This window comes from Dromaius novaehollandiae, chromosome 2 (genome assembly GCF_036370855.1).
Source record: "Dromaius novaehollandiae isolate bDroNov1 chromosome 2, bDroNov1.hap1, whole genome shotgun sequence".
Lineage (NCBI taxonomy): Eukaryota > Metazoa > Chordata > Aves > Casuariiformes > Dromaiidae > Dromaius > Dromaius novaehollandiae.
This window is the reverse complement of record NC_088099.1, coordinates 102,244,142-102,266,640: the sequence shown is the minus strand read 5'-3', so window position 1 is coordinate 102,266,640 and position 22,499 is coordinate 102,244,142. Positions and strand designations below refer to the sequence as shown.

At 38.1% G+C, this 22,499-nt stretch overlaps 1 protein-coding gene across 1 annotated transcript; it reads right to left on the bottom strand.

The window, feature by feature from the left end:
• Positions 1-1,528: 1,528 nt before the first annotated feature.
• Positions 1,529-21,987, bottom strand: BLOC1S5 (biogenesis of lysosomal organelles complex 1 subunit 5). Its single transcript, XM_026114843.2, has 5 exons — positions 21,793-21,987; positions 16,747-16,829; positions 14,141-14,270; positions 12,384-12,442; positions 1,529-4,963 (listed from the first exon to the last, which is right to left on the bottom strand). The coding sequence occupies exons 1-5, from the start codon at positions 21,902-21,904 to the stop codon at positions 4,784-4,786; spliced, it is 564 nt and encodes a 187-aa protein (XP_025970628.1). The 5' UTR covers positions 21,905-21,987; the 3' UTR covers positions 1,529-4,783.
• Positions 21,988-22,499: the final 512 nt, after the last annotated feature.

Below are 22,499 nucleotides of genomic sequence, written 5' to 3'. Positions count from 1 at the left end.
CTGATCTTTCTGCTTCCCTTTCTACATATAAGACCGTCCTATCTTCATACAGTAAGGTATGTACATATTTGTCCATTTAATTAATACAAATTTACTGAAGTTTTGCATCTTCCTAGAGCAAGACAATATCTTCTAAGATGTTATAAAATCTCCTTTCATACTTTCTATGATGATGGAAAAAATATGCCCATAATTGTCTTGAATAAAGTTGTCATTACTTTGCTCATTACCATACATAAAACTGCCATCTATAACACTGTAAAGGTATTGCATCTAATACTGCACACCCTTCAGAACTGAATAGAGCACTATATTTCCCAGGGTTGAAAGAAATCTTACATAAAACTTCCTTTGTTAATTGTGCATAAAAAATTTAAAGTGTTTTTGACTTCTCCCTTCTCTTTTAAATATCTATGTTATTTGGAATTTCTGAATAATCTTATGACTAAATGACTTCTAAAAGCTGTATTACTCATTAAAATACTGCTACAGTAGCTGTAATCATATCTTCCTGCAGATTCTACTGTATCTTGACAAACAGAACACAAGCTAGACCAGCAGCACCAAGTATACTGTATCTTTACCACTTCGAGAAGTTCATTTAATTATAAGCCATAATAATAATTGGCCTGTTTAAAAGTTTTATAATAATTTTGTTCACAAAAAATTTGTAAGTTTCTGTTTAGTACAGTTTAGTACCTAAACAGTACTAAAATAGCAAAGAGGTGCCCTGTGCTCTCAACCTTCTAGTTCATGAATTAAGTCATGTCCACTACACTCTCCCAGGGCATGAAGGAGTTGAACTCAGTAACTATAGCTGCAGAGTACATGGCAATGCTAGGAAGCCCTGACAAAGGGCACTCTATCTTGCAGGGTTCTCCAGAAAGCATTAGGGAACTGTGTCTGCACTGATGGGAGGACAGTGACCATCACATCAGAAACCCAAATGTTTATCTGCAGCCTAGGCCTGTGACACAGGCCTGTGTCCCCAATTTTTATTATGGCATGATCTCTATCAATAAGCATAACACTTTGCCTCAAACCATTTCAGAAAATTTGATCCCCTGCAGTAAAAGAATGCAGTTTAAGGTTTTCATCTCTTACACTGAGTCTAACTTTAAAGTATAATAAACTCTAATTAGAACACACAAGTATTACAGATGACATTATTCAGATCACTGTACATTATATAAATCATACCAACAATGATCTTTTGTAAGCTTTTCTGAGGACTACTGGGGCAAAATACTGTTGATGAGTAGTGTCAGTTTTTAATTTACAAGTGTATCATTTGATCCACTAAATGTCTTGTACTTATACAAAATACTGAATTACAACTGAACACAGAAAGAATTACATTCTATACTTTGTACACAAACAGACAGGGCTTTCCACCTTTCCTTAACAGGCTTGTGCTGACACCTACTGGGGAATACTTGTAAATCTCAAAATTCATAACCTTGACACATAGGAAGCTTTTTGACTCAGGAGTCAACTACAACCAGTCATCAACCAATTATCAACTGAATCACAGATGATAGTTCCATTTATTTGCAATTTAATTTGTCTACTGAAAAAAACCCCCATAGTATTTGATGAAAAACTTTACAAACCATAAATGAAAATGACAGAGAACATACAATACTCTGTTTGTAATTATGGAATTTTTCTAGTATTACTTAGTGTTAAATATTACATAGTATTACCATAGAAAGCAGAGTAAGAACAAATAAATCAGCTTTCTCTCTCCTTCTCAAGATTAAAAAAAGTGTGAGGCCTTAAGTATAATACATCCTAAGGAGAACTGAGCAGAAGTCTTTTGATTTTTAAAGCAAGATGGCAATAGACAAAAATGTAAGTAATTCTTCAACTACTGAGCTGATTATTATTCTTAAATACAGCTGCAGCTGTTTTCATATGAAAAAACACCAGTTTATTGCTGTGTACATGTTAGAATAGAAAGATTACATGACTATTCCAGTGATTACATGACATCCAAACACACTTCTAGCTACTAACAACAGTTGAACTTACAGTTCAGTGTAATAAACAGTGTTAAACAAAAAGTTATATGCATAATCTGGTGCAAGGAAGTATTGTAAAATTAACCTTCAGCATCAGAAATTTAATTAAATGTTGAAGACCCAATCCAGCTCCTATTAGAATCCAATGAAAACTTTTATCAAGTTTTACAGGGATTAAATTCCTCAAAGATTTTCAAAGCTATTATAATGTTTAATCATGTAAACATTGCAAGTATAAGCTAAAATATGTCTGTGCACAAATGCCATAAAACAACTTTGAAACTGTTCTTTTCTATTTCTCCCAGCTAGTAAAGACTCTTTGCTGGATAACAAAATTCAAATCTTACGAAGACACTGTGGAACACTGTTGTGTCAAGCCAGACCACACTTTCACCTTGCTAAAGAGCTGCTGAAGATAGGTACCTTTCTTTATCTGTCAGATATGTTCTGTATTGACATAAGAGATGAGATGTAGCAAGGTTTTTGTTTTGTTTTCTTTTTCTTCTTAGCACTATGACAGAAAAATAGGCTTTCCTGTAAATGTTGGCAAGTTTCTCCAAAAGCAATTTATGTATTTCAAAGCACCTCAAAAATTACAGCATATCATACATAAAAAAGTGAAAGTCACTTAATTTAGGATTAGATATTTTTCAGGTAGTCCCCCAATCAATAAGAGTAGGCCAATAACAGAGACTGACAATGAAGAAATGTGATTTTTAGCATAAAAATAGCTGTATCATTCTAAAAGAGGAATGTGTTTTCAACACTAGTATTTAGAAGCTTTTCAAAGAATCAGGAGCACAAGACCCAGAAGTTTTTGGAAATAATTCTTTATTTTCCAGTGGACATCCAATTTGCAAGACTTGTATCACTGCTTAATAGCCCTCGAATTGGAGGAATACTAAATTCCACAGCTCCAGTGCACAGTTAATGAGATATCTAAATTTTAATAAAAATGATCAGTGCAAAAATAAAATGCATTCAGAATATAGTTAGATGCATTTTGTTAAAAAAAAATTTGGGCTTTGAGTAGATATACATTTTGTAAGAGAGAAGTCATTTTCAGTTTGTCCTCAAAACAATCAGAAACTACTCCAGATTCAACTCTAAACAAGAACTAACCATTTCTTCATAAATGAAAGTCTGAGTGTAGTTAAAACATTCATCAGAGGGTGCATAAGCTGAAAAATATTACAGAAGTCACCTCCTATTTAAATGGCAGTTGTTCTAAAAGAGGCTTTCCTCTTTTTGAAGTGTGGGATACTTTTGAGACATCTACGTTTTTTCCATCCACAACAGAGAATTAACAACATTCCAGCATGCCCCAGTGTCGGCAAGTCCTCTTTTCAGTCCAGAAATATGATGATGATTGATTAAGCTGTCGGGCCTACAGTAGCAGACAGAGCAGCTTGGCAGGAATTCAGTGTTATTGAAAGAAATCTCAAATACTTATTCCATCTCCTCTACTAACTTTAATCACACTATCAACATGATGCCAGGAATGGAGCCTTGACACCAAGCCATAAGCTTACACAAGTAACCATTGTTGGCACATTGCTGCTGCAATACAGGTAGAGGGTAAATTCTGTTTATTTTTACCTGTTTCCATTCTATATTGCATAGCTGCTAAAACATGGAAAGATACTTCCTGTACTACGGGTTAACTTGCAGCAAATTTCATTAAGTTATGATGTCTCCTTTTGCTTGGTTAATGAATTGATTAAGTTAACTTCTTCAGTTATATTGTTGCTAAAGGCAAGTTTTAAATAAAGGAAAGCAGTGACAGGAGCTTCACATACTCCATAACAGTTAGTAAGAAAACAGATTGGTACTACAGATGTTTTACCATTAATCTGCTCATTTGTTACACCGATAAAGAAACAAAAATCTTTCCTTGATTGTTTTATAGATTAACATAGTTCTGACAAGTTTATCTGTTAAGTAAACCAACAGTAAACCATGTCAAATATTTAAGATAAATACTGTACTAGCTAAAAGGTGATACGAAGACCAATATGCTTCTCATGATTACCTCTGAACTTGTTTTGGCTTTGCTTAGAACAGTAATGCTTAAAAAGAGAGGTCTGAGACACTTACAGGGAGAGAAAAGGATTTGTCGTCCAAGATCACCTAGCCACTTTTATTAGTATGTTAGCAAGAACCATTTAAATCTCAACTCTACTTCATAATACTTAAGAAGCAAATGCCAAAGTTGGAATTTTAATTGGATTTAAAACCACACTGAGATCTTACATCACTGAATTTTCAAAACCTATTGTATTCTCTAACACAAGCTGGTTTTCCTGAATTCTATGAATGGGATTTATAGTTTTCCCAGTTAATTCTCAGCTAACTATGGCTGGAACCTATCATATGTACTTTTTGGAAAAGGGCTGTGATTGCATACTGGGATACTTAACATTACATTGGGCTTCATTTTCCCTAATGATACGATACTGTCTGCACAAGGCAGGAAATTCTGGTTTGCAACTCTGTGAGCTGATGTAGTTGCACAATGTAGTTTCCAGTTCCACCTTCCAACAAACTAAGAAATACTGGCACTCCACTGACCCCGAACAGAACAAGCATGTAGAGGCACCTAAGCTGAAAGTATGCAAAACTCTTCTTCCCATACCAAACTTGTAGAGGAAATTCTCTTTTTTTCTTACTTATTTCAGCTTTGCAAAAGAATCTCAATTTGATAAGTCTGAAGCAACTGGGTGTTGGCACATAAACAGAATTACTAAAAAAGAAAAGTCTTAGAAAGAAACGTATTTGGCCATTTCCTTCTCCATGTCAGCATACTGCTCTTTGAGGCGCTGCATGGCTTTTCTGTGCTCTTCGTCCACCTCTGCTCGTTTGTTCTGTTGTTCTTTCATGAATGTCTCCCAGTGCACTATGCGTTTCTCTTCACCAGCAATTAGCTTGTCAGTCTGAAGCTGAGAGGAGGAAAATGGGAAGTTTTAACAACCATTTCCAGATTAAAACAGTGGGTTTAATGAGGCCATGAAATTAGATAATGTTAACGTATCAGAGAAAATGGGCTTTTACTTCAGTAGAAGGTGAAAGTAAGAAGATAGGTATTTAAAGTTATATGGTATAGTAAATGCAGAAGAAATGGTAATGTTTACAATGCCTTTTACATGGTAATATTTGCAGAAATAGCATTCTATGCTGCAGTCTGGTAACCACAGAAAATTAGCTACGTAAATGGAAAGTCACTCTAAAGTTACTAGTCAACTTCTGTTAGCATCTGAAGTATATTTATCTGAAGTATATTTACTTGCTGCTTTACTTGCTCCTCTCATTACTGACAAGTACTCCAACACTGCAGCTGATACAAATATGGATTATCTTGCAAACTTGTATTCTCTTTCAAAATGAACTTCTGATCTCAGGAACGTGGTATTCAGTGTTTTCAGCCCTTGTTCTAGTTAAAAAAATCACTACAAATGGACAAAGATTTTTTATTTTCGGGTTGGCTAGCATTGAAAGCAGCTGTGCACTGACACAGAGACCAAGAGAGTCCATCATTTAAGAAGTGTTTTTATCTATTTTGGGATAGCTTCTCAGTAACCAAAAGAGAAATAATTAAAAAAAAAATGTTGTTTCAAAAGCTCTTCAACTTCTTCAACTAGAAATGTCAAAGAACTGGGAAACTGCGTCTAGCATGGCAAGAGAGTGCAGTTCCACATTATGTATGATAAAGATTAAAAACGCATTGGAAGCATTACCTTAGGCTCATTTATGAGGAAAATACTAGGCCCACTATATTTCTTATTTGTGACTGGTAGACAAAACAATATTTTAGAGAGTTATGTACGTCCATTACTTATGTATACATGCATCGCCAGAGATTAAACGATCCACTTCAACACTCAAGACAGTATTTTTTTTTCTTACTGCTTGCAACGTCAAATACATCTAAATAAAGGAATACTTCTGCATTTCACAACAAATGAAGATGGTTAATAAAAGCATGTATAAATCATATATGTCAGCCAACACTTCAATGTATTGCTCCTCTTTTCTCAACTCTTGCTACTTTCCCCTCGAATGTCTCATTCATTGAAATGTGTTTTTACATACTAGAATAAATTTTTAAAAGAACACTTCCACTATACTGTGACATGGAAGTTCAGCATAGTCAGATACAAGTCTTGATGAAAAAATCTCTAACACAAAAAGGAAAAACTGAAATACAAAAATAATATAGATATTCAATATTTTGGATGTGGCAGTTAGTATTTCTGTTTTAGCCAGCTAGTTCTCACTGTAATTTATGTCTAATAAAGTCATACATCATAAGGCAGCTGTTCTTATCTTCCAGCAAAAGAGAAGACTCGTCATTATGTTTTGATCAGCAATGACTGTTTTTATGTACAGAATTGCAGAGCAGGAATAAATACTATTATACAGCTTAATTCTTTTAGACATCTGGTATTTTAGTAAATTAAATGCAATGGAAACCCATTTATGCAACCTTTATTGTACCACATGATATGTTCTGCTCTCTAAGATGACACATTACAGTTAAATACACTATTTTTGGGGTGTAGTGTTTCATATACATTGTAACAGTATTAAGACAAGATCTGTTTTGTTTGTAACAGATACAATACTAGATACTAACAAAAAGACAAAAAGTGTGTGTGTGTGTGTGTCTGTCTGTCTGTCTGTACTTCACCTCAGTTTTTGAAACAGTCGGTGAATCACACACACTGCTTTTGACAGCATTACAAAGTGTCTACCTGAACCACTCAGTTCTAGACTAACCCATGCTTCTGAATGGCACTTGAATGACTTAAAATAAACATGAAACTCATGTTGCTGCTTGCTATTTGCATCTTCCACAGCACCATTTCTATCCAAGGATATAAAATGATTTAGCTGGTAAAACCATTGAAGACATTTAGGGAGTTAAGTTTAAGTTGTCAAAAATACCGGTCTAACTCCTTTCTCCTCCAAAAAAATCTCTTCCCTTCCCTTTCTCAATGTCTTTAGCTTCTTCTGGCACAAGAGAAGTGACACTGAGAAATAAAGTGATGCTACAGCCAGCATGATACAGCCAGACTATGTAGGTTGCCTAATATATATGCTTAGGTATAAATTTAAAAAATTGAGAACTGAGGAGCAATTGCTGTAACTGCTTATCCTTTAAACATATAAACGTAAGCAGCACTCTGTTGAAATAATAACTAAGTTTTATAGAGTAAGGTTTATGCTGGAAATAAGGCAACTCTATATGATTGCAATTTGAGCCTTTAACATGGTGAAAAGTTGTAAGTATGAATAGTAAACACTTTATAAATCAGAAGAATAAAATTGACATATGCTAGAGCAAACAAGCAAGAATGACAAACACCAATTAAAAGACAGCAGAGACTTTGAATACTGTTTTCATTCTCACAGCAGAATAGCAGGTTGGAAAACTTCAACGTAGAAGTTCAATGTACATCTTATGCACTGAGGCTCTCCTTCTTAGATCACAAATCCAAATCCACCTCTTATCAGCAGCACCTCCCAATCATTAACACGGTGCTGAGCGAGTATGTTCGCGGTTTCAAGGTGACACCTATCACACACGCAATATTCCTGTTCCTACCAGATTAGTAGCTGCATGAGCAGCAGAAATAACAATTCCTAAAGGATTCGTGCCTTCAGGTACACATCTTTCAACCAAAGCATACATTGCAGTGTAAGTTTGCTTCTTAATAGAAGTTAAAGAGTCCACACAGAAGAGACATATGAATACTATCACTGTAGGAAAAGGTCCAGTTGGCACTTGAATCTTCTTAGGTATCAGAGAACGAGAGAGAAATCCTGATAAAACACAGACTCCTCCTACATCCAAGTCCAACTGCAAGACCTGAACTGCAGCAGGCACTGTCCCTGAAGCTAAGGTACTCAAATGGCTTCCCTCATCCAAGCATGTCCTGTGACATTTTGCTGTCCTGTAACAAGCTGCTGTAGTGGTACAGCCTTGTCCTCAGCAGGACACTGAGGGAGTCTCTTGGGTACACAAGCTCCCATGCAGGACACTGACACCCAACTCCAGCACAAAAACAGGCCATCGAAAGATTCAGTCTATCAGCGCAAGTTCCGCACCGTACTTCAGCAAATAACCTTCAAGTTTGCCATGTTTTCTGTTTTCTTACTACAATGGTCTCTGCTTCTCCCATGCCATCTTTATATCCAGTGCTACTAACGTTAGTGTTTTATTTAATTGACTCTAATACCAAGAGGAAAAACTAATGAAATTAGAACACGATGCGAAAAATATACTGCCTTAGCTGTAACTGTAGATGTAACAGAGCTAGAATGCATAAAGGTGTTCAGAAGATGAAATAGTCTCTCTTGTTAAATTTACCATGGGCATACATGAAAAAAACATAAAATACAAAGCTTTTTGAGATGAATATGCATCATAGCATGCATATGTATTGGTTAAGTCAAAGTCAGTCTCAAAAAGCAAACGGTTTCCAAAAGTCAACGTTATTAGGGAAATTAATGACCTGTAGAGACATATTGAGGTGTTTCATGCTAGTAAATTGTAATTTCCTTATTTATAGATGTGCAGAGATTAATATGAAAGTCACATCACTGATGCACAGATCAAAATTAATGTGTGTAGAACCTGATAATTTGCCTGGTAATTCAATTTCTAATTGATTTCATTCAAAGTAAGGAAAGTAATATTTTAATTTTAGGGAAACAGAATTTCAGGTCATTTTCCTTTTTTTTTTTTTTTTTTTTTTTTTTTATTTAGGAAGCTTGCCAATGTCCTTGTATTACACTTCTCACTCCTCAAAGTCTGGCAACTCAAAAACTAAGAAATAACCTCAACTAATTTAAATAGTAATTAATACAAATAGCTGCTATCTTCTTAAGCTGCAGGATCCCTAGCTAAGACACATTAATTCACTGCACATTTAACTCATGCTAAGTAGAAAACAGCATGAAAACTTTATTGTACACCATTTAAAAGGTGCAATCTTTGAAATACATACTTTCTCTCTTGATAAATATGAACTGAAAATTAAAACAAAAGTTCAGGCTCTAAGCATCTCCTGCAGTTTGCTGATACAAGTATGACAACAGTAAGAATGATCAGTCTCTAGAGATTTGTATCACCTCGGTGATGCTGATACATACAAAGTTCCAAAAATCCTTTCATGAGTTAAAACAAAAGTTATCATGAATAAAGTAATTGTTAATAATTCACATTCCAGCTTCTGCATGCTCTCAGAAACTTTGCATTCAAGAAATATTTAACAGCATTTTGAGCAACCAGTTACTGTGTCTCAGTAATTCAGGTTAAGAAATAAAATCACTCCTTAGAGGACAAACTAGTGAATTTTTGCTCCCCCCAAAATGCAACCTATATGCACGAGATAAACGTATCACCTTTATAAGCCACATGTAGGAAGAAAAAAACCCAATCAGTTAAGATACAATACATTATCTGAATGGCTGTTCTTTTCTGAAAAAATCCAAGAGGTATGTCATCTGCATACCCAAACACGCAAGCTTGAGTCTTTCCAGAAAAAACTGTTGTTGCTTCATGCTGTCAGCTGCAGTTGCTGTCCTAATTTTTTCCAAAGTGGTAATGTACTACCACAGTGTCAGAAACCACCCAGTTCCTTGCACTAATTAAGAGAACAGTGGACAGAGAACCTATCCAGAGAGCACAGACCTACAAAAGGGGTGAGGTCTGTAACTGGCATATTTGGCTCCTGAGTCCAAAACAGATTCTCTGTCTTTGGGTAGCTACCATCTAAACATGGAAATGCTTTACGTCTCCAGACATCCTAGTCCCAACACCAGTTTCCCAAATGCTTCATGCTGGCTGTATGCAGAGTAGTCCATGTTTTGAGATGTTAATATTACAGGCAAGTTACCTTTTAATTAAAGAATCTAATTCACAAATCCCACTTCACAATACAGTCCTGATATTACAAAGCTACAGAGTATTCCAAAATATAGATCTCAGCTTCTGCATAGGAGAAACTCGTTTTGCCTCATCCGAAAAAGTTTACTAGGTAGTACAAATGGTAATTTTCCATTGCTGTTAATTTGGCAAAATTTTGACTTTTTTTTTTTTAAATAAAGAGAAACAACTCCTTACTCCCAAACACTTTTATAACTCCAGCTCTATTCCTCTAAAAAGCTTCCTGCTCTAGACCACACAAATATAGCTTCATCCTGTCTTTGATTGCTTCCCAACATCTAAGTTGGGACATTAGCTATTTGGAAAAAAACTTAATCTGATTACGAATTAATTTTTTCACCCAATAGTGCACATTGCTTGAACTTCAAAAACAGAGTATCAGTAAAACTTTCTTGTATATCATACCGAATCATACAACAATTTTATTGTACTTATATCTATTTTTGTCCTACAGTCAATAGCTATGCCAAAAATTAACATTTGTGAAAATACCTGTATTTCAGTAAATCTTGGTCTTAATATTACTTGGACTATTTTTGCTGAAATTAAACAATAACAACAAAAAATGTGTAAGGCAGAGACAAGCTTTGGGAATTGTTACCATGCTAGTTCATGTTACAAACAACTAAGAGGCGAGGCTTATTACAGGAAATGCTGGGCAACTTCCAGTGTAAGCCTGCATCCTCTGTACAAAAAAAAAAAAGTATTAAATTAAAAAGAAAAAAAATACACAATACACAAATGCATGTTTACAGAATTTCTTGATGAAGTCTTCTCTAGTTTCCCCTACTTTAAGTGATAAACTTGAACTACCAGCTAAATGTTACTGATCTAAATGGGGAAAGTAATGAACAAGGCAGGGATTCCATGAATACTTCTTTCAATTGACACTCCTGTAATCACAAATTATTTTACAACTAAAGTAAGACTGCAGGTCAGGACAATAGAGCTTTTCTTTTACTACTTGGCTGATACCAGTAGCTGAAAGGAACTGCAAAGATAATTAGTAAAACAAATAATTTTCAAATTCATTTAACTCAGCAGAAATGGAATTAATTTAACTGCAAAAATTAATGGTATTAATTTCACTGAGGGCTGCAAACACTAATCACTTGATACAAGATCTTATAAAAATGCTATTCTTTACAACACCCAGTCAGAGAAAGAAGAATGAGGAAAAAATATCTCTCCTCAAGCTGCTGAACTACAGTAACAACTTTCATGTATAATTCCAAAAAGTTATCTAGCTGTTACTCATTACATTTGGAAAATTTCAAGCCAAAAAGTCTTACCATACAAGCTTAAGCACTAAAAATTGCGAATAATAGCTATCAGTATTGCTTCAGTTCATATTAAAAAAAAAAAGCAAAAACATATAGCTAATATTCCAAAAAAGGAATAGTTACAGTTCCCATAAAATGAACAGTTGTTCAGTAAGTTATAAAACTTATTAAAGTTTTACTTTAAAAATATCAGCAGCAGAACTATAAGAAGAATTTCTTACTTAAATTCTCTATCAATATACACACTACAGTGTTAAGACACCACAAACAAACTTCAGATTCAGTACTGTGCTAGTCACACAGTACCAGTATTCAACTGCAACTGAACTGACCACCTTCACTGATTACAAAAAGGAAAGAAAAATATGACTATCAGTTAACATAAATCAATGCACAGCCTATTTTGCATGATAGCCAAAGAAATGTCTTCCTTTTTTCAAAATACTCCGTGATTATAACTACAATTTTGCAAGTAAAAAGATAACACTGGAATACAATCATGAAAGAGTAGAGGGAAAATGTGAAACTAATTTCTCATACAATTTTTCAAATTTTAGATTCAGAGCACATGTACTTCAAATGAACAAAGTGTAGCCAACTGAAAAGATTCCAATGATTCGCATGTTCCTATAATATAGCCCTTCATTAAACAACCCATGCACAAGTGAAAAAACACTTCCTTTTCAACAAGCAATATATATAATATGCTCAATGTTTTCAGCTAACTAGGAAAGATTTACATTTCCATTCTGGTAAGTTAGTCAGTGTTTTTTGTTCCACAGAAAATAAACTTTTTGATTTAAACTCTTCCTGTATGTGACAATTACTATACTCTGAGCAAGGAGGGGAAAGTAAAGCAAAGGAAATAAAAAGTTTCCACACATCAGGAGATTGTAGGAAGAGCTATGGATCCATCACACTCCTGTTCCTAAAACATATAGTAGTGCACTGCAGTATGTGTTTTGTAAGTACAGAAATCACTCCATAAGAAGTTTTACTAGAAGTATATAAAATACAGAAAAATGTATTTCCAAGTTTTACTTTACTGAAGGCAAGTAGACTTGCTGTACAAGCATTTGACAGTTACTAAGTTACACTATAAAAGTCTATCCATCCATCTTTTACCTTCCTTTCTTCATGCTCCTTCTCTTGGAGTCTACGGATCATATTGTTGGCAGCTCGCACTAAAATGAACAAATTACAATAGATCAATCTGCTGTTCTAAATCAAAGAGAAACTCACCTGAAAGGGACTTAAAGACATGAGGCTTTTGCAAGTCAAATATTCCATGCAGACACTATGCTTTTTCCCCATTGGAGCACTTACCTCTGCAAGAAAAAGATTTGCCAATATTTGCAGGAAATGCTTTACATTCATAATTGTTTGGAGGTTCATCACTAAGTTGAACCTTTATGTTTTCTGGAAGTCAAAAACGAAAGGCCCCTAAGTCCTCTTGTGCCCACATTCCTTCAAGTTGCTGACAAGCTAGAGTGCACTACTCAGCACCTTAGAAGAGATCTAAAAATCTTGCAAGTCAGTAAGTAAAAACAGATGGTCAAGCACTATGGTTTAAGTTGCTTTCATTTCTTATTTTCTCAAACCAAATACAAAAAGTGATTTAGTAAAAACAGTCTATATGGAGAACATCTTTATACTGAAGCCTATTCCATCCTGAGACTAAACCTAGGAAAACTTATCAGCAGAAATAGGAGCTATATTCCTATCCAGATGTTTCTGCCAAACTTACTTAGCATTTATTGTATGAATGTTATGCAGAATGAAATCAACTAATTTCTCCAAAGCAGTCATCTCTCTCTCACTAATACAGCCTAGTTTTATGAAATACCATACTCATCTGTCATCATCTTAAAGCAGTACTAACCACAACAGATCTCATGGTTGAGCATTAGAAAGTCAGGGAGCAGTATCAAAGCTGCACTGCCAATTGGAAGGTTTGAGAACGTATGCCTTATTTACACAGTTAAATTTTAAGTTTCAAATATTTTCCTGTAACCTTTGTTATATGTGCAGCATCATCTATATGTCTGTTCTGCATATGCCAGAAGCTATATAAATAAGTTATATGAATTTAAATGTTTATACAACATGCTAATATAAAATATTACAACCCCCCCCCCAGCCCCTATATTGACTTGTTTTAACTGCATAAACTTAGCTCCAGATAAAGCTTTACAGTCACACCCCCTTGGAATATCTTTTTGAGAAGCTGACCTGCTGAATGAATAAGAAAAAAATGCAAAGATATTGACAAAATTAGTACAACAGATTATAAACTCTTTCTTTTAAAATCTGAGGAATAAAAGAAATAGCAGATGGCTATAATTATCTAACTAGGATTAGCATGTAAGTATTATTACTACTACCCTATTTGTGACTAACGATAATACTCAACTCTATTATCACACTTCGTATCTATACACCTGCAAAGTTTTGCTATAAATAAAGGGGATCAGTATTATGCTTTCCCACAGGTAAATTAAAAAACTTGAAGCTCATACTGCAGCATGCTTGCAACAATCCAGAAAACTGAAATTTAGTCCATAGCTTTACCCAACATGCAGCACTACCTCCTGTTTGTAAGTGCATAGTAGAAAACTGACCTGAAATAGCTTCTACTGAAGTCAGTGTGAAACTTCAATGTAACCTTAGCACGAGCTGTGTTGGCTGAACCAATAAATAGCAAAATATGTCCCTGTTGTTCCTCTTTTGAAATTTCACTGAGAGGAGAACAAAGCACATCAATGGCAGAAAATGTATCTAAAGATGGTAATTCTTCCACAAATCATATTTTGAATCCAAAATCCAAACTATACTATTCCTTAAAATGGTGCAACAAGGAAAATAAGAAGCTACTTGCTTACATCTCTTGAATGCTTCATTTAGATTGTCATGCATCGCCTGCTCACACTTCGGAAGAATGTGTTCATTTGTCTCAAAGATAGTGTTCTTCAGATTTTCAAGCACTCGTAGCTCTCGGAGGCCACGTTTTTCCTGCCAGAAGAGTTGAAAGAGAAAGGATCTTTATATTTTGCAGTATTCATTTGCTGTTGCTATCTGTGGCCCTACTTACAAATATTTATTTGTAGTGAGACTTTTCAACCTTTGCAACAACACACCACTCTCAATTCTCAATGGCCTGCCTTAAACATATAATCTATCTGGTTTTAATACGAGATATACAAAATAAAGAGGAAGTAACTTGATGGGTGAGTGTCTAACAAGGAATTCCACTTTCCAAAATAAGATGTTTTCCCAGTTATCTCAACAGACTGTACCATTGTCTATTAAATTGTTGCTCTACTTCTTTTGTACGATAGAGAAAATAAGTTTTATGAAAAAAGAGTAATGTTCCATTCTTGCCACGAAGATACAGGAGTACTTGCAACAATGTTCCTGGTCCTGGTGAGATATATTAGCATTTCTTAATAAAAAAGGTGGTGTGAAAAAAATGTTTTATATAGATAGTTTATAATACAGGCCCATATATCAAAAACAAGAGAGAAACAGCTTAAAAGCACTTTTATAACTTGAAGCATTTTTGTAACTGAGTTGTTACAGAGAAATAGTATAGCCATGATGCTACCTTCTTGACGTCTGATCTTCCTCATTTCATATGGTACAGAGTTAAAATAAGGCAAATCAATAAAGTCAAGACTAAAAGATAACATAATGCAACTGATTAAAGAAGGGGTCCTTCTGGCTCACCACGGATCATGATTTATTAGAAGCAGCTGCCTATGTCTTATTGCTTACATTGGAAAAAAAAATAGTTTTTTGAAGCCACAGCACTAATTCTACTCTGAATTTCACTGGCACTTTCCTTAACACAATAAAAAGGATTCTGGGACCTGTTCTAAACATTTTTTTTTTAAGTTAGTAGGTAGACTTGCAGACAAGCATTCCTGTACTGCAAGTTGCTAATCATAAAGCAATACTAAACAATCAAACACAACGCATCACTTAAAGTAGACAAATGCATCACCATATGCATTTTAATTGCCATTAAAGCAGGCAAGCATCACCATATCCATTTTAAAACTTTAGAAACAGAGGCACAGAGAAGTAAAGTAGCTTCTTTAAGCAGACTCCAGACTTCCTGAATGCAAATCTATGTTCTCCCACTCAAAAGATCTTTACATACTAGATGCTAATCATTGGAGGGGAAAAAAAAAAAAAGCATAGGCCTACCACAAGCAAAAACATCTGATATTGCTAAGTTAGATACAAGTGTAATTTTTGTAAGAAATTCTAAGCTGCAAAAACATAAATAATCCTTTGCTTTCCTATTTTTTCCCTGAAAGTATAAACCAGATATTAAATTTCAAGCACAGATCTAAGAATATACGAAATTTCTGTAAGAAAGAGAATGAGATTTTGGATACAACGAGAAAACTACATGAATTTAACCAAGCCCTGAGGCTAGAAAAAAGCTTTTATATTTCTGTAATCTAAGCTTGAATTTTCCTTCCTATGAAAAGCCATGTAAAACTCTTTACTGTATCCTATAATTTATTCAGGAAAAATCAAAGAAGATACATCATTTTTTATGACTCCCAAACCTATACAGTACCGATCTGAAGACAGTTTAGTTTGCATTCTTATTTTGCTAAACCTCTGTGGAGACAAATTAGATCTACTTGAAATGTAGCTACAATTGGAAACAAAAATGACATTACATGACATTTTTTAACCATCTCTGCACACTACAATACTACCAGTACTACATACTATATTTTCAGGACTAATTTTAAGATTTTTAATCCCATATTCTTTAAGAACGAAGAACTACTTTTAGTACCAGCCTTTAACTGGCACAATATTCTACTTTTCTAAACTGCTGCTGCCATCTTGTGGAAACTGTATTACAGTTCCAAAAGCATCTTTCACACTGTTAGTACTCCAACCTTATTTGCAGCCAAGCAGATAACATTCATTCTGTTTTGAATGGTTTTCTTACTTTGCATAAACTGTTGCTCTTCTCTTCCAGTAATATTACACTCTTCCACAGAACAAAAATTACAGCAAAATTAAAGGACAGCTGTGCTAGATGAATACAGCTAAAGCATATGCTGGTTTCTCACTCAGATGCAAACCGATACCTGCTAACAATATTTTCCTTCAGCAATTTAGAACTGTCTAAGGTGGTATGACTACATAATTCTCCTACATTAGTATTGCTCCCAGTCTTTCACAGGAAAAAAATATTGATGTGCTTTTCTATTCTTTTCAAAAAAAAAGACCAAATTACTACCTTGTTTACTAAAACTCAAGATGCAGACATATACAGTAGATGTTTTAATCTGTACTTATCAATATATTTAATACAGATATTTAATCTATGGGCAAGAAGTGTCAAATCTTTCTGAAGTAATTTACATACATACTATAGTCTCTAAAAAGATGCAAAAACTGTTTAAAGTCTCAAACTATGACAGCCTATAGCACCTGGTAAAATAAAAATACTTACTTCAAATTCTTTAACAAAGTAACGTATTTCTCCCTGAATTACTGGTCTGTGATCCAGTAGTCTTGAATGAATTTCCCCAACATCTAGAAGATAAATGAAAGTCAGAATTTTAGTTCTCATCTCACTCCATACTAGGCTACACAACACAATGTAGCACACCATACTTAAAAGCAAGAGGCACTACTACTGACAAAATACATATGAATCTAAAAGAAAAGCAGGATAATACCTGTTGGCTATTCTATCTGTTTAGCAAACCACCAACTTAGTAAATGCAATGAATTAATATTCTGCATGCCATGCTTCTCTGTGAAGGTGAGCATGCACAGAATCAGACTGGTTGAGGTTTGGAGGGACCTCGGGAGATCATTCTGTCCAATCCCTGGACAGGGATCCAGGTAACCCTGCAGTCAAGACCCTGCCAAATCAGATTTTGAACATCTCCAAAGACGTATACTACAGAACCTCTGTAGACAACCTGTTCTAGTGTTCAACCACCCTTACAGTAAAGAAAGAAAGAAGGAAAAAAGAAAGGGAGAGGGAGAGGGAGAAAAGAATCTGGCTCCATCCTCTTTACTCCCTCCAATCCAGTTATTTATACACACGGATAAGATCCCCCTGAGTCTTCTCTTCTCCAGGCTGAATGATTCCAGCTGTCTCAGTCTCTCCTCAAATGACAGATGCTCCAATACCTTAGTCATCTTTGCGGCCCTTCACTAGACTTGCTTTGGTAAGTCCACATCTCTCTTGTACCGGGGAGCTCAGAACTGGACACAGCACTCCAGATCTGGGCTCACCAGGGCTGAGCAGAGGGTAAAGATCACATCCTTCCACCTGCTGGCAATGTCCTTTCTAATGCAGCCCACAAAGCAGTTGGCCTTCTTTGCCACAAGGAAACACTGCTGACTCATGGTCAACTTGTTGCCCACCAGGACCCCCAGGTCCTTCTCTGCAAAGCTGCTCTCCAGCTGGTCGATCTCCAACCTGTCCTGGTGCAGGGGGCTATTCTTCCCCAGGGGCAGGATTTGGCACTTCCCTTTGTTGACCTTCAGAAAGTTCCCCTCTGCCCATTTCTCCAGCTTGTCCTGGTCTCTCTGAACGGCAGCACAGCCCTCTGGTGCATCAGCCACTTCTCCCACTTTTCCATCATCTGCAAACTTGCTAAGGGTGCACTCTGTCCCATCACCCAGGTCACTAATCAGGAAGTCAAACAGTACTGGGCCCAGTATCAACCCCTGGGGTATACCACCAGTGACTGGCCTCCAGCTGGACTTTGTGCTACTGATCACAACCCTCTGAGCCTGGCAGTTCTGCTAGTTTTCAATCCATGTTGCTGTCCACTTATTTAGCCCATACTTCATCAGCTTGTCTATGAGGATGTTATCAGAGACAATGTCAAAAGCCTTACTAAAGCCAAGATAAACAACATCCACTGTTTTCCCACTGAACCAGTTGTCTCATCATAGAAGGTTATCAGGTTGGTTAAGCCTAATATCCCCTTTGTAAATCCATGCTGACCATTCCTGGTCACCTTCTTGTCCTTCATGCATCTGGAAATGGTTTCCAGGGTCAGTTGCTCCATCATGTTTCCAGGGGTCAAGGTGAGGCTGACTGGCCCGTAGTTCCCTGGATCCTCCTCCTTGCCCTTCTTGAAGACAGGAGTGACATTTACTTTCTTCCAGTCATCAGGAAGCTCCCCTGATCACCACGACATTTCAGAGATATTTGAAATGGCCTCACAATGATGTCAGCCAGCTCCCTCAGCATTAGTGGGTGCATCCCCTCAGGTCCCATGGACTTGCATATGTCCAGTTTGTTTAAACATTCCCAGCCTGATCCTCCTCTACCAAGGGTGAGTTTGCATTGCTACAGACTTTCCCTCTGGTCTCAGGGACCTGGGATTGCTGAAGGCTGGGCTTACCAGTAAGGACTGAAGCAAAGAAGGCATTGAGAACTTCGGCCTTTTTCATGACCTTTGTCAGAACATCCCCTGTCACATTCAGCAGCAGGCCTGCATTTTCCCTAGCCTTCCTTTTGCTGCTGAGGTACTTGTAGAAGCCTTTCTTGTTGCCCTTCACATCCCTTGCCAGATTCAACTCCAGATGGGCTTCAGCTTTTCTAACCCCATCCCTGCATACTCGGACAACATCTCTATATTCCTCCTCAGTCAGCTGTCTCTACTTCCACCTCTTGTGTGCTTCTTTTTTATGTTTGAATTCTGCCTGGAGCTCCTTGTTCATCCATGCAGGCCTCCTGCCACCTTTGCTCAATTTCCTGCTGGTTGGGACAGATTGTTTTGAGCTTGGAGGAGGTGATCCTTGAATATAAACCAGCTCTCTTGGAACCCTCTCCTCCCCAGGTCTGTATCCCATGGAATTCTTCCAAGCAGGTCCCTGAAAATGCCAGAGTCTGCTCTCCTGAAGTCCAGGATTGCTATCCTGCTTTCTGCCCTGCTTCCCCCTTGCAGAATCCTGAACTCCACCATCTCATGGTCACTGCAGCCAAGGCTACCCCAAACCTGCACATCCCTGACCAGTCCTTCCTTATTTATAAGTATTACATAAAGCAGAGCATCTCTCCTCATTGGCTCTTCGACCACCTGTCTAAAGAAGTTGTCATCAATGCACTCCAGAAACCTTGTGGATTGCTTATGCGCTGCTGTGCTGTCCCTCCAGCAGATACCAAGGTGGTTAAAGTCCCCCATGAGGACCAGGGCCTCCAAATGCAAGACTTCTGCCAGCTGTCTGAAGAAGGTCTCATCTACTTCTTTTTCCTGATCAGCCAATCTACAGCAGATACCCACTACAGCATCATCCGTATTTGTCTACCCGCTAATCCTGACCCATAAGATCTCAGCTGGCCCCTCACCCATCCATAGGCAGAGCTCCAAACAATGCCGCTGCTCTCTCTCACATAAAGGGTAACTCCCCTCCTTGCTCTCTCACATAAAGGGTAACTCCCCTCCTTGCCATCCTGGCCTGTCCTTCCTAAAGCACCTGTATCCGTCCATCACAGTACTCCAGTGATGTGAGCTATCCCACCGCCTCTCCATCATCCCAATGAGATCATAGCCCTGTAACTGTACAAAGACCTCTGATCCCTCCTGTTTGTTCCCCATGTTGTGTTCATTAGTGTACAGGCACTTCAGAGAGGTACTCAAGCATACTGATTTCCCAGAAGGGGTATGAGAGCTTTCCCCATAATGCTGTTCCATAGGCACTTTCTTATTTATGTGCATAGATCTGGGCTGACTCCACTTCATCCCTTTTGTTGATTACGAGGTCCCCTCTGTTCCTATTACCCCAGACTCTTTGCCTGCCATTGTGGTCCATCACTTCCTCACTTGACTGTTGGTCATTCTCTCCTTCCGTCATTTAAAGCTCTCCTTACCAGATTGGCCAGCCTGTTGGCAAAGATACTTTTGCCCCACCTAGTCAGGCGGATCCTGTCTCTTCCAAGCAGTTTTTGACCCTCAAAGACTGTCGCATGGTCATAGAAACCATGCTGCTGACACCAGCTGTGCAAAAGATCTTTGACCCAGAGGATTTGTCTAGTCCTCTTCCCCCCTCACCAGTAGGATCAAGGAGAACACCACCTGGGCCTCCAGGCCTTTGACCATCACCCCCAGTTCTCCTCTGGGTCTCAGCACCCTCTGTTTCAATTCTCCTCCTCAGTATACAGCTTCCATATTTGACTATTAATGGTGGCAAAAATTTGAGGCAGTGATGAACTAAAGGCTATAGTTCTACACAGATTCACAGCTTAAGATGTGGGAGTTTTCTGCAGTGAGAGATGAGCAAAGGTCACTACAAAGGAAAACTGTTAGTGTTCTCTTGTTGTGTGTCTCCCAGGGCTCAAGAATTGGAACTTATTCTTAAAAAAACATTTACAACATTATATGTATATATGTATGCACATGTATACATATTTATATATACATATATAAAAATGTGAGAAATAGATTGTCTGTTATAAAGAAAAATCATGTTTAATTTACAAGAACTCTGGTAGAACATCAAATGAAGACGAGCCGCAAAAAAATAGTGTGGTTCCATAAACACTTTAAACCGACACTAAGCCGGCACTGCCATCCAAAGCAACCATCCCACTTTTTCTCCTGGCCACAGCTGTTTGTTCCTGCCTTGCAGCTCTCTGTGGTAGGCAGCTCTCTATGGTAGCCTCATGTATCTGAATCAATAACCTGAACCCCACCCCATCCAAAAAAGTATAGAAAGATTATTTCAGATTTGGGGAATGACATGGTTACAATAAATAAAGCTTAGGGTAAAATACTCAAAGTTCAAATACTTCTAAGAACAGATTCACAAGCACAAAACCCAGGTGCTTAGGAGAAGTCTAGAAGCTTTTCTTATAAGAACATCTATGGAGAAACTTAACAACAGTGGCAAGGGCCCCATGGCTAAAACACCTGTAAATACAGCCTCCTAAAATAAAGCCACGTAGCTACCCAGGGCATCAAGTTTCAAACATCAAAAGGTAAGTCCATAACAGCTTTTCTGAAAAGCAACCCAGCTTCTTAAGTGTCTAAGTTTAAGCCTCAACTTATTTAACAGAATCACAGAAGGCTGGAAAATTACTAAGGGATTGTTAGTCCAATTCTCTGTGCTGATACTTCACTAAATTCATCTGACAAGTGCCTAACACTGTTAATCTATAAGAGAGGAAAACCCCGAACAGCCGAACCTAGCATTTCACTACAAACACAGCCAAAACGTTTCAGAACTAAACCGAAATTTTCTCTCCTGAACTTTTATGCCTATGCCTCGGCTTAGACCAGAGCAGACTGGGAACAGGCCCGTCCCTCCGCGACAGCCCTGCGCGGGCGGCTCCCGCGGCGCCAACCGCTGCCCCGCCCTGCCCTGCCCTGCCCCCCTCCAACGGCCGGCCGCCACCGAGGCCCTCAATGGCCGAGCCCCCACCCCGGCGCGCGGCACGCAAACCAGCGGTCGGCGACCCAAGCTGTGACGAGCCCCGCCGCCCCTTCACCCTGACACCCGGGAGAGGCGGGCCGACGCCGCTCCTTACCCTTTATAATGGGGTGGAGCGGGGCCCCGGCCGCCAGCGGCTCCCGCTTCCTGTCGCCGGGCAGCGGGGCCACCCCGCTCCAGCCGGGAGATGCGAGGCCGCCCCCGCTCATGGCGCTCGCGCCACCGCGCTCGCGCAGCCCTTCCTCGTATCGCCTGGGAGACTTCCGCCTCGTTCCGAATGCCTCGGCGTGACGTCATCTCCCCGCGCCGGCCGTGCCTCAAAAGCGGCGGCGGCTGTTGCTACGGCAACCACGGTGGCCACGGAAGGGCGGAGGCGTGCGGGCCTCCCTCCTCTGCTCCCGGTCTGCGCCTTCAGCTCCTCAGGCGCCCCCTTTTCTAAGATGACTCATAAAACCTAACTCTTCTAGCGAATTTTGCTAATGTCTCTTGAGATGTCAGATGAGGGAAAAGACAGAGGCACATATGGAAAAGTGGCTATTGTGCAGATGAATAAAAGCCAGGAAGAGAACCAAGACCTTCCATACCCAGGGTTACTATAGGAACTGCCCTCTCCCAGGTATTTCTGCTTGAAAATTTTGCTCATATGAGGCCTAAAGATTCCTGTGTATTTTCATGGAAGGAAGCTACTATAGCCTAGGGAGACCAATACTGCCTAGGCTGGCAGCTGAGAAATCCTAGCAATTGCATGAGGAATGCCTTGAATACAAAAACCAAGTGCATCACCTTCTTTTGGTCCTCTGCAGA